General features: G+C 41.4%; 1 protein-coding gene across 9 annotated transcripts in view; it reads right to left on the reverse strand.

Moving 5' to 3' along the window:
• The window catches only part of UNC79 (unc-79 homolog, NALCN channel complex subunit), a 238,462-nt gene that overhangs the window by 63,245 nt on the left and 162,977 nt on the right, over positions 1 to 12,240 (reverse strand). For 8 of the 9 annotated variants that reach the window (XM_032837360.1, XM_032837355.1, XM_032837353.1 and 5 more), the window contains 3 exons: positions 7,573 to 7,680; positions 4,148 to 4,264; positions 1,428 to 1,511 (listed from right to left, as the gene is read on the reverse strand). In XM_032837360.1, the coding sequence (XP_032693251.1) occupies positions 1,428 to 1,511; positions 4,148 to 4,264; positions 7,573 to 7,680 (309 nt within the window). The remainder of the gene's footprint in view (positions 1 to 1,427; positions 1,512 to 4,147; positions 4,265 to 7,572; positions 7,681 to 12,240) is intronic. The other variant, XM_032837362.1, reaches the window with a different exon arrangement.

Here is a 12,240-nt window from a genome sequence, read left to right on the forward strand (position 1 = left end):
ACAACACAAAACATGTCATGCAGTATTTAAGGCAATCCTCTATAAAAGTTGGGGGGTGCTGGCTCCCCATGGCAACATTAGCTAAATTGCTGGATTTCTGAATATGGAGAATCATCTGGGAGCAGAGCAATGGAGACACAGAGGGTAGGAAATGCAAAAGGAATCTACACACTTCAACTACCTCTTGTTCTCGCTGAGTTACAATGAAACCTGCAACATTAAAAGCAGTCCCATTATCCCCCAGTTGTGGGCAATACTTCTGACGGCACCACTACCCCAAGTGTACTCTGTATGGAACCAGGAACAGAAATAGAAGGTTCTTAGAAGCTTGAATAAAGAGGGGACCTCCTCCAAAATCCAGCTCCAAAGCCAGGGATTTTTACCAAAGCTCCTTTGGGAATCTTAGAGATAGGAGGCATTGTAAATGTTTTGGTTTGTTCAAAGGATGCGAGCGCCCATCCGTCCTTAGCTGCCTCAGTGGATTTCCTCAGTTTACTGTGAAAGCGACTTTGTCTTTCTGCTTTTGTAGTCACTGGTTCGTGGATAAGCAAGCACTAGAGCTGTTTGACCAATGACTTCTGCTCATAAAAGCTTTTCCTCGGCCCATAAGTGAGAAGAGTCTCATCATCTACAGGGGTTAAAACTGCTACTCATTGCCCAGTAAATGTCAGCAAAAGCTGAAGATAAATATCTCCTCATTTCCGAGGAAAATCAGAAGAGCGGTAAGGTCCTAAATAATAAGTCTGTTTGATTGAGGAAAGTAGCTAAAAGAGGCGGTCATAATTCATTTTTGGTTTTTGTGTTTTGTTTTTTGCAAAGGATCGCTGAAGCTCCTTTCTGAATTAAAAAAGAACAAAAGTAATGATTAGCCATGAGATGAATTTTGGAAAATACACATTCTGATGATCTTGGCGCAGATTTATACTCACTCAGCCTACTCTAACGGGCAGCATAATCCATGAGTATATTTTGTGCAGTTTCAGAATTTAGATTTCAAAGAAGCTATTCAACTATGATACCAACATTCTAGAATGAACCCAGATAAGCTGGACCATGTTCAGAGAAGATACACAATAATATGGATGGCTGGTCTATATTAAGAGGTATGTCAAAGGACCCAGGGACATATGGTCTTGAGGAAATAAGTGAAATGTGGCTATTTTCAAACGTTTAAAAAATTAGGTGAGAGGCTAGACTCATTTCAGGTGGTCCCAAACAGAAAGTCACAATAAGGAAGAACTTTCTGTTGATAATGTACAAAGAGGAGATGTCGTGCATTCCCAGCCCCTGGAGGTGTTTGAGCAGAGGTTGGATCCACTTCAAAGAGCTGCTCAAGAAGAGATTTCGGCAGCTGCTGGGAGACCAGATGAGTGACCTATACAGTGTCTCTCAGCTCGCGCGGTCTGAGATTCCACAACGCAACTCACCTCTCATTCTCAACGGCTGTCCCTCCAGGTCAGGGTTTAGGCACATGGGCACGTTGCACTGCCGTTTCCCGGGCTGTATCTGTTCTGTGGATAAAGAGAGCATTTCAGTCTTCAATGCGGTCAATTTAGCACAAGTCACAATACAAAGAATTTAACCAATAACCTTGTGGGGCCATTTTGGGGGGTCACTGTTGTTGTTGATTATTAATACGTATAGGAAACATCCTAGATTTTCGGGTAGGGTTGTCTGGGGTTTCACTACAAACCTGCCAGTCAGGTATATGCAACGTAATTAAAAGCAGGAGAGCATGAAAGTATCTAAAACTGTCAAAAAAAAAAAAAAGTGTGTATTCACTACCTCCCCACCAAGAAAGCTCAAATACCATTACCTCTTGATATGAAATGAAAAAACTGAAAGGCTAATGTCACAGCCATGAAATAAATGTTTTATGCACATCAGTAAATATTTAAGCAACCATTTGGGGCAATAGCCAGAGAGGTCATACAGAAAACAGGTGAACTGGTGGCAAGGAAATGGCAGGTGTCTCGCTGAGGGCTGAGGGACAGGGGTGAGGACAGGGGTGAGGTCAGCTACTGAGAGCTGAAGGACAGGGGTGAAGGACAGGGGAAGACACGGAGGAGTGGGGCTTCTGGAACATCTGCTTCCTATGAAAGATGAGACAGAGAAGCAGCCATCAGATGAGCACGGATGGAGAAGAGGTAGGTATCCGGCGAGCAAGCAGGTGCATGCTGAGGTGAATCAATCATAACCCGTGTTTTAGACTGCCTCTCGCAGTGTCAACACAATTAGATTTGTCCCTTTGCAGACCATGAGTCACCGAATCGACATATGTGTTATAACGCGTCATGCCACCTAACACTGACTTACGCATTCATCGACTTTCCTGTGGTCTTAGATTTGGGGAGAACTTTTCGTGGCACTAATCAAACCTAGAGTATTGAGATGAAGCTCTAGTAGGACTTGGTGACTAGAGAACCAACTTGGAGAATGGAAAACAAGTCCAGGAAAACAGGTGAAAGATAATTGCACAGTATGTAAATGTCAAGTATTAAGTGAGAAACCAGAGCGACATGAGTTTTGTTGAATGTGAAAAATTCAGTTAAATGGGTTATTTGGCATCATGTAGACTCTGTTTTTAGATTAAAATTTGGTTTGGAAATTGAGATCTATTTGCCTTTTTATAACTCTACTGAGTCAATCAAACTAGTTGGCAATCATAATCCAAATCTGAAATGGTTAGCTTAGGCTGAGCTACTTGCTATAGAAAATAGAAGCATGGTAAAACAATCTTTGGAGCCCCAGGTCAACCTAACAAAAGGTGGGCATTTAATTATCAGAGAACTAACCAAATAAAGGCTCTCACCCTCCGTTCCTCACATAGCTTCATCACTAAATAGAGAAACAGAGTCAGCCCTCTTTGGTGTGGATGGAATGACTCCACCCAGACCCCTTAGCTGTTGAGGTTGGTTACCCTGTCTTTCTCCTTGACCCTTGCCTATTGGCTTTCGGACATTCCATTATTCACTACCACTTATCACCAAAAGGAAGACACAACATGAAACCTTTAAACATTAAGAACCCTTATAAAGGCTGGAGAGTTGAAACTATCTGTCAAACATAGGATTGGGTATTTTTGTGTGTGATTTAATTATCTAGCTCTCCTTTTTGAAAAAAACAATGGATGGGGAGATAAGATAAAATGTATGTCAATATTATGGTTTTGAAAAAAAAAAAGTCTGTCGATAGTTTGGTTTTGTGGACGTCACAATTCCTGGTCATAAGGAAAGATATTACAGTGACAAGCTCATAGAACTATGGCCAGAAAGTACTAACCAAGATACCGAAATAGTCTGATCCAAGTGTTGGCCGCTAGAACCTATCACATAACAAACTGTGGCATATTCGTAGCACACGCGTGTTGCAAAGGGCTTCTGCATGTGTAATCTTGCAACTCAAATGACCCATTTAATTACAAAAAAAAAAGAAAAAAGAAAAACCAAACATGAAAGGCAGTCATTCCAGAGAACAGCATTGTGGCAGGACTACCGGCTTGGAAAGGAGTATGTGTGCAGAACGCGGGAACAAGGTTCAGAAAATGCAGAGTGATCATGTTTAAAATAGACATGTCGTGGTGATAAAGTCTTACTTTAAAACTGAAGTAAGATGCAGTCCCACCATATAAGCATGAGGGTGTGCGGCTGCAAGCTGGTCACCCTGCTAACTAAAACACAGAGCTCATATTCCCAAACCTACTGGCAGATCACGACATCACTAAGCTGCAATCGTTAGTATTACTATTAATATGCCCTTATTTGGGGGGATGCTTCACAAAACAGAGACTATTGATAATCTGGTGTTTTTTATTTTGTTTCTGGTTTTTAATTTGCATCATGAAATCACAGATCTATTCCCTCCTTATGCATTGATATCGCTTAACCCCAGAGAGATAACCTAGCCTCTGGAATCTGGTCTTAGACGACAAAGACTTGGACCAGCCCCAATGGACAATGAGGTGACTCTGGAACACTTGGAAAGTTTAAAGAGACTTATTCATCACCTTCAGGTTTTGTTTTTTTAATTACTTGAACCACAGAACACAAGAGAACATCTAATCCTTCACACGAGAGCAGAGGGGACACAAAGAAAGTGGCATTTAGCTAATCTGAGAGGTAAAACAAGAAGAAAAAGCTTGACCCACCAGTGTCCCAGTTGCTGATGTTATGGGGGGCGCTAGACTGATGTTCCAGCTGTCGCTTCATTAACTGGCTCATTGTCAGAGCTCCCAGGGATCCCCTTTTCATCTGCCTATACTGAGCTATATGGAGGAAATTAGGACATGATTACTAGGGGGAATAAATTTCCACTGCACACAAAGGCTCTACAAATCCATAAAGAATCTTAGATGAACCTTCATTGGCTATTTGCAATTGCTCCGTAAATTGTATGCTCCCGTCCAAGGGGAAAACTAAGGCACACTGCTCTTCCAGGTGCCTTTCTTCCCTCAATAAAGAATGAAAGAGTGCCTATGAGCACTTCTCTGTACCCGGTAAATATTTACTCCAGTTACAACAATATGATTACTTTCATTTACTTTTTTTATTTATATACTTTATCTCATTCCAAAAAGGATTCAAGGCATATAATACTAGCTTAACTTTTTTTTAATGGGGTTTGTGCATACATAGTTTCAGGCTTCATTATATCCCCATGAGGTCCGTGTGTGTGTGTGTGTGTGTGTGTGTATTTTGGAGTAAAATGACACATATCAACCCCAATTTTTTGAGAAAGAAATTAAAGTAGGTGATATGGTATTACTTGGGAACCAACTAGCAAATGAGGTGGTCACAGAAACCGAAACATGCTGAAGTGTCCAAAGTCAATACTATTTTTAATCTCTATATGAGCCTCTGCCTACTGTTTGGGAAATGTGAATTGAATCACCTTCCACAAGTGTGTTCTAGTACAAATCTTTGTTTTAGAGAGCAATGGTAACATTTTATCCTGCAGTTAAGCATTGACAAATATCCCACCAATGAAATGTCAAGTTATGAGCATTTCCAAACCAGAAAAAAAAACAAAAACAAAAACAAAAAAAAACCACTTCTACCAGTAGACCATTGGGTAAAAAAGCAACCTGTCTCCTGCCCTCCTATTCCTCTGAGAAAGAGCCCCATCAGTCCCTGACTCCAGCCCCGTGAGAAAAGCAGAGAATCACTAACGTGACTTTCCTGCATGATCCCAAACTCCTGGACGCTGGAGAGTATGTGGTTATTCACTCTCTTAGGAGGACAATTTCAGAAACTGAAGTTCTTTAAGGACATGCTCTATGAGGGGATGGTAGAAACCGGATGATTGTATGGCCCCTGGAAAGTCTTCAATGTTATATATAGGTTTCACAATCACTGTACCAAGACACTAACTCAGTGAGATGTGAAATCAATTATAACATTTTTAATGTAATTAGCATGCTGTTTGATTCATGGTAGTCACGGCATGGTTAGCTAGCAAACTGATCCAAAGAGGGGAATGTGACGGGAATTCTTGTGTCTTGGAGTCCATGTTGACTAAATTCACAATAATGGCTGCGCCAACCAACACAGAAGATCTCTGACTCTTGTTGACTGGTGAAATTTACAGTGTTACGACTCACTTAAAACAGTGCAACTTCAGGTCAAATGCAAAAGCAGAAATCTTGTATGAGACTCAACCAATTTAAAAATGAGTATGCTCAAAGGAGGATTTAAAACCTCTAGTGATTTCATAATTTCTCCGATTCTCAGTTGTGTGAAGACAGCACAGTTCCCTGAGAGTAAAAACCCTTAACCTTCAGCTCAGCGTGTGAGGTGCCTGGCATGATGCCTCCAAGAACACACCACCAACATCCATCCAATGCATGCTTTTAATGGAGAGGAGGAGGAAGGTGGAAATCTAATGATGTACTCTGCTGACTCCAGAAAAGCAAGAGTCAGTCATGACTCTAGGATCATGAGACATTGGATACGCTTATTTCATGACACATTTAACTAGCACTGAAGTCCGGCTGACTTAGTCACCCTATCTCAAATTACACCCACTTGGAATTCTGATTAGAATTCACTATCTTCCTATTTTGGGGGATGATTCATATAAATAAGGAGGAGAAAATATACCTTCATGATTCTAGTATGGGGGCTTACCAATGGGCATTCTATCATGTTATTAAACAGATTTTTATGATACAAGAACAATTAAATCCAAAACTAGCTGTTCTTCTTTGCTACCAAAAGGGCAAGTAACTCTCACTTGAAAACACTTTCTTAGAATTTCTATAATCTCTATTATAAGTGAATTTGAGTTATTCTAAGGCAGTGTGTGACACCAAAAAAAGAGCACAGATTTGCCAATCAAACAGACCTGATATCAATCCCTGTCTTTGTCACTTAGTAGCTACCCAACCTTAGGCAAGTCATTTAGCCTCTCCAACCTCTGTTTCCTGGTCTATAAAATGGGGTCACTAATATTTGCCATGCAGGGCCGATGTCGGGACTGAGTAAAAGAACATGCGTGTAACCATTTGGCACAGTGCCCAGCACATGGTAAGTGTCAAATAAATGGGAACTATTATTAACTATTATGACTATGAACTCCTCGAACAAGGGGTATCTCTTATTTTTTCACCTCGGATCCCCAGTGGCAAGCACAGTGCCCAGCACCCAGCAGACACTTAATAAATAGTTGCTGAATGAATGAATGCATGAATGAATGAATCATGAAGATGACGACGTTGTTCCATACTATCAGTCCAGCATTTGAGCTAAGATCTTTATCTGGTTTTTGGAATCATCCTCATTTGAAAAGATGGTCAAATGAAAATTAACTAGCTCCTCATGCAGCGTCTATAGGGAGCACAAAACTGACCAGCAGGTGGCATGAGGGCTTGCAGGAGCTGTGCCTCCGTATTGCTGACTCCTACTGAGAACCTCCCAAGCTAAGGTCTCTCAACGGGTCCACTGAGGCAGGTGGACACCCTTACCTTCACCTCAACAGAACTCACACTCCTCAAGGACAAAATCTAGGACCCAACCACAGAAGGCAGTTTCAAAATAGTTGCCCCCTACAGATCCTGTAAAATTTCATGCCATTTTTATTTTCAGATCCAAAAGGACTGGATTCCATCATGACTCTGGGATCATGATCTATCTGTTATATTTATTTTGTGATAACGTAGATAAGGTTTTTTCACTGATAGAAGTGATTCAAATAAAACAAAGGGGTTCAATGTAAAATTCTGTCGTGAACAATGCTTTTCATTTATCCCAGAACTAGTTCCAAGCCTATGTTTGAGCTACTCATCAACAACGCTTATGTTTTTTGGAATTATGAAATTCAGTGATTATTCCTTCACAGATTGGGATTCTTGGCCAATCAGTAATGGTACTGATGTATCAAACACTTGAGATGTTGACAGAACTGAGCCTATGCTTCAGGATCCCTGAGTTCTTACTACCAAGTGTCCCCCAGGAAGGTAGCATGACGTATATAAGAAAAAACCCTGACCCCAGGAGTGTGAACATTGAAAACAATGTGGCACGTATTGTTCCAAAATCAATGTAAAGGTGAAAAGATCACCAAGGGAATTCTTACTTGATATTGAGGAGTGGCTGCTTGTTTCTGGCACACCAGCTTCTAATGTAGGGGCAGATGAGGATTCCCGTGGCATTTCCAAAGTTGAAAGTCCTTTAGTAGAGGGATCTACAAACAGAAAATATTATTTAAAGCTCAAAACACTGATGAAAAACAAGTTCAAGAACCTTCTCCATATCTTTTGCTTCCCAACTAATACACCCATTCAAATCATTCTGTATGTTCTGGCCCTACCAATTACTTTAATGGAATTATATACATGCTGGTTTCCAAATTCCATCAGAGGTGTTTCCCCATTACATTCTGTATCTGGGGCTATGCCTCTCAGAGATTAACAAAAGCACAGTTCCAGAGCTAAAGCCTGGAGCCAGGCGCTTCACTTTTCCAGAACTGAATTCATTTTCATCTGTTACCTAAAGATGCTTACAGTTCATTCCACCTACATCATTCCACCACTCCACCTCTTGCTGGCAACTTGTTACTCATTAATTACATCTCAATTATACAGACAGTTCCTCCTCCAGAAGGTCTTCAAGGAACTCCCCTTCCCCCCAAAAAATACAAACGAAAAAAATGGGTCATGTGATCCTCTTATGTAATCCCAGGACACCCTGTCCTTAACCTTTCCCAAACTCAACACACTCTAATGTCATTATCTATTGACTTGTCTAGAACCTGTGCTAAGCCATAAGTAATTTAGGAGCAGGCTCTTTCTAACTTAGAATAAATACAATGAATGCAGATTTTTATTATATTAGGTGAGCAAGAAATAGACTGTATCATTTGCTCCTTCTATTTGGCAAATGTATCTAAGAAGAAATATTTTCTGCATACACTACTGTCTTATGAATTCATCAACAATGGGAAACAAGCTGTCCCACACTATTCTAGGTAAAGATTGTTCCTTTAAAGCTCTGAGAAACAAACTAAGCGTTTTGGAGGGGAGGGGGATGGGGGAGTTGGGTGAGCCTGGTGGTTGGTATTAAGGAGGGAACGTATTGCATGGAGCACTGGGTGTGGTGCATAAACAATGAATTTTGGAACACTGAAAAAAATTTAAATTAAACTGAAAAAAAAAATTTTACAAATTTTAATGGTTTATCATAGCATTCCCCTGCCCCCAAATTCTTCACAAATCTCCTGGCCATCTTAAGCAATACTATACACTGAACAGATTGAGGTGCCTGGAGTTACCCTATAGGTGTCCACGAATGTCCCATGTTACTTGGGGACACCTCCCTAAATGGCTTCAAGTTCTCAAGCTTCACGGTGATTCTGTCTCATTCTTTTCCTATTGCCAATTATTTTCCTGTCACAGAGCAAGTCACCATACATCCATGCACACGCACAAACTGAAGGATGGAGATGTTATTCTGCCCTTGGATGATCACTATAGTTGTCAGAAATAAAAGTAAAATCAACCTTAAATGAGAGGCTGGGAGGAAAGCTTCCAAGCACTGATGCTGGAACATCCAGTGTTGATTCTCAGACGTCTTTCTGAATGGATATGGTTGCCAGAATAACCATTTTTTGATGGAAAAAAAAAGTATAACTGTTTCCTGAACGCTCTGGAGTAAGCACAAAATAGCAACCTGTTTTAAATGAACTTAGTCACTCAGATATCAGAGGTTAGGCTATTACTTTTCTCTTAGGTATTCTCCCCAAACCACTAGTTCAAAACATACACACACAAAAAAAAAATTAGGATTAAATAAATAAAGACATGCACAAATCACCTCTTTTCACCCTCACCTGCCTCTGTTTCATGTATGTCACTCCTAGGGCATAATATTCTCACCAATAATGTAGAATGAGAAAGCTTGAAGCTCATTTTCTAGAATTCTTTGAAAGCTCATTGAGATTTTTAGAGTTTTGCTAGGCTAACTAAAATCTTTGCTGTATCTTTAATTTTAAAGAAATGCCATTACTATAAGGTACTTGGTAATAATCATTAGTGTACAAAGATTCCATATGCCAGGCAATTTTTGCTCAGTCTTAAATCATTCTATGAAACCTTCCATTTGTATACAGTTTAAGACAACAAAAATTGGAATAAACCTATACCTTAGCTTAAAATACTTGTATTCAGTTTTATAGTGATGTGCAGAAAATGTTATAATCATTCATTCATCAGATATTTGCCAAACCTCTTCTAGGCACTTGGGATACAATGTGTGAACAAACGAGGCAAGAATCCTTTCATTTTAGTGCGGAGAGACAGACAATAACACACATAAAAGTAAAATTGTATGTTAGAAGAGTAATTCTCTGTAGAACAGAGACAAGAAGGGATTCCAAGATAAAAGACAGGGGTGAAAGGCTGGGGTGTGGTCCAGGTCTTACTGGGAATCTGGTGTTTGATCAAAGGATCAACAGAAGGGAGAGAGGGAACAGGCAGACACATGGGGAAAACAGTTTCGGGCTGAAGAAGCAGCCAGCGCAAAGGCCCTCAGGTGGAAACATGCGGAGAGTGTTTCAAGAAATGGCAGGGGCCGCCACGGCTGTGTGGAAGCAATGAGGCAAGAGCAGCACACAATGAAATCCGAGAGCTAATGAGAATCAAGACCACAGAGCACTCCAGAAATATCAAGGACCTGAGTTTTTACTATGAAAGAAATGGGGAACCAACTGGGAGTTTTAATCAGAGGAATGCTATCGTCTCGTGTCTTAAAGGGTCACTCTAGCTGCTGTGTTGGGAAGATAGGACGAAGGCAGGGGCCCAGTTAGGAAGCTACACTCACTGACCCGGTGAGAGGTGTGGGGGCTCAGAGCAGAGTGGAAGCAGGAGATAAAGTAGGAGGGGACCAGATTCTGGATATATTTTGAAGGTAGATTAAGGTGACCAGACAAAATGGAGGATGCCCAGTTAAAACTTGATTTCAGATAAACAGCAGATAACTTTTTATTATGAGCACATCCCATGTAATACTTGATAGACACAGCTCCAATTCTTCACCCCTCCCTGAATCCATGCCCTTTGCCACGTGACCTAGAAGTTCCCCTCTCATAAAAGGCAGGGTATATTTCCCTCTTGACTTTGGGTTTGGCCAGGTGATTTTTTTTTTTTTTTTTTGGTCAGAGACAGAGGGAGAGAGAATGAGCGAGCACAGGCAGAGAGGCAGGCAGAAGCAGAGGGAGAAGCAGGCTCCCTGCCGAGCAAGGAGCCTGATGTGGGACTCGATCCCAGGACGCTGGGATCATGACCTGAGCCGAAGGCAGCCGCTTAACCAACTGAGCCACCCAGGCGTCCCCAGGTGATTTGTTTTGGCTAAAGAAATGTTTACAGGCATACCACGACCAAAGGCTTGGAAAGTGCCTGTGCAATTAGACTTGATCTCTTGTGCCTTTGCCATCACCATGAGAAGATATTCACAGGCTTCAGGGGTCCCAGGGAGGTTAGCCACCCATCCCAGCTCAGCCTAGATTAGCCAATCCAGTGACCAAATGGACTTACCATTACATGTTGTTGAGATGTTGTGCTTATTTGTTACACAGCATTATTCCAGCAGTAGGCAACTGAGTAAGTTGTCTCAGCATTCAGACAATATGTAAAATCATGAAACCAGATGAGATCACCTAGACAGTGAGTGTAGACAGAGGAATGAGACCCTAGGACACTCCCTCCTTAGGGAGATAAGGAGGAACCAACAAGAGATTGAGAAAGAGTGACCACTGAATAAGCAGAAAACCAAGAAAGTAGGGTATCCAGGAAGCCAAGCAAAGTGGGGAGGTAAGAGCTAAGAACTGACTGCTGGAGGTCATTGGTCACCTTGACAAGTGATGTTTGGGCAAACCACTGGAGATGAAAACTTTTAGGAATGATGAATTCTTTTTAGAAAGAACAGAATGGGAGAAAATTAGAGATAATGACTGTATAGGCAACTGTTTAATACATTTTGCCAAGAGGGGAGGAGCAAAATGAGATAATTGGAAGAATCAGGATCTAGAACATTTTTTAAGAGAGAAATAAAATCATGTTCATATGCTCAAGTCAAGAATACCTTGTGTGGGAGGGGGGATAACAGGGGTTGGGAGAGAAAGAAGGGAGAATTTCTGGGCCTATATCCCTGAGTAGGTAAAAGAAATGGAATCTTGTCAACGTGTGGAAAAGCTGGCTGTAAACAGTAAAACTAGACAGTTCGCCTGTAGCCCCAGCCAGGTGTACAAGTGCAGATACTGGAAGGCAAGCAGATGAGGTAGTAGGAGGCTGTGGAAATTTCTGCTGATTATGTCAAACAGGAAGAGTTATCAGAAGTTTGGGAAGACAAGTAGCCATGAAATGGTCACTCAGGAGAATGGAAATAGGAATGGACCAGGGAAATACAGTATTGTGGCCAGGTAGTTTAAGGACCCAGCTGGGATTTATGGTCACGATTTTAAAATGAGACCAGTCAATACTGTTATGTGATTCTCTCCAGTCACAATCACCGGATAAGCACAGGTGCATGTAGACGGAAAGGTGGATCTGACAAGGCGTGTGTTTGGCCAAGCAGGTCTGAAAGAGCAAAGGCCAAGAGGGTGCAGGGAGGACTACACTCATTGACGAGTAAAGAAGAGGAGAGAAAACGCAAAGTAGGGGAAGCACATGAAAGGACCAATACAGAGCTGTCCCGAGAGAGAGGAAATGGAAACCAGAGGATGGGAGGCATGAGAACGACATTGTGGAAA

This window comes from Lontra canadensis, unplaced genomic scaffold, assembly GCF_010015895.1.
Source record: "Lontra canadensis isolate GAN:19392208 unplaced genomic scaffold, GSC_riverotter_1.0 scaffold98, whole genome shotgun sequence".
Lineage (NCBI taxonomy): Eukaryota > Metazoa > Chordata > Mammalia > Carnivora > Mustelidae > Lontra > Lontra canadensis.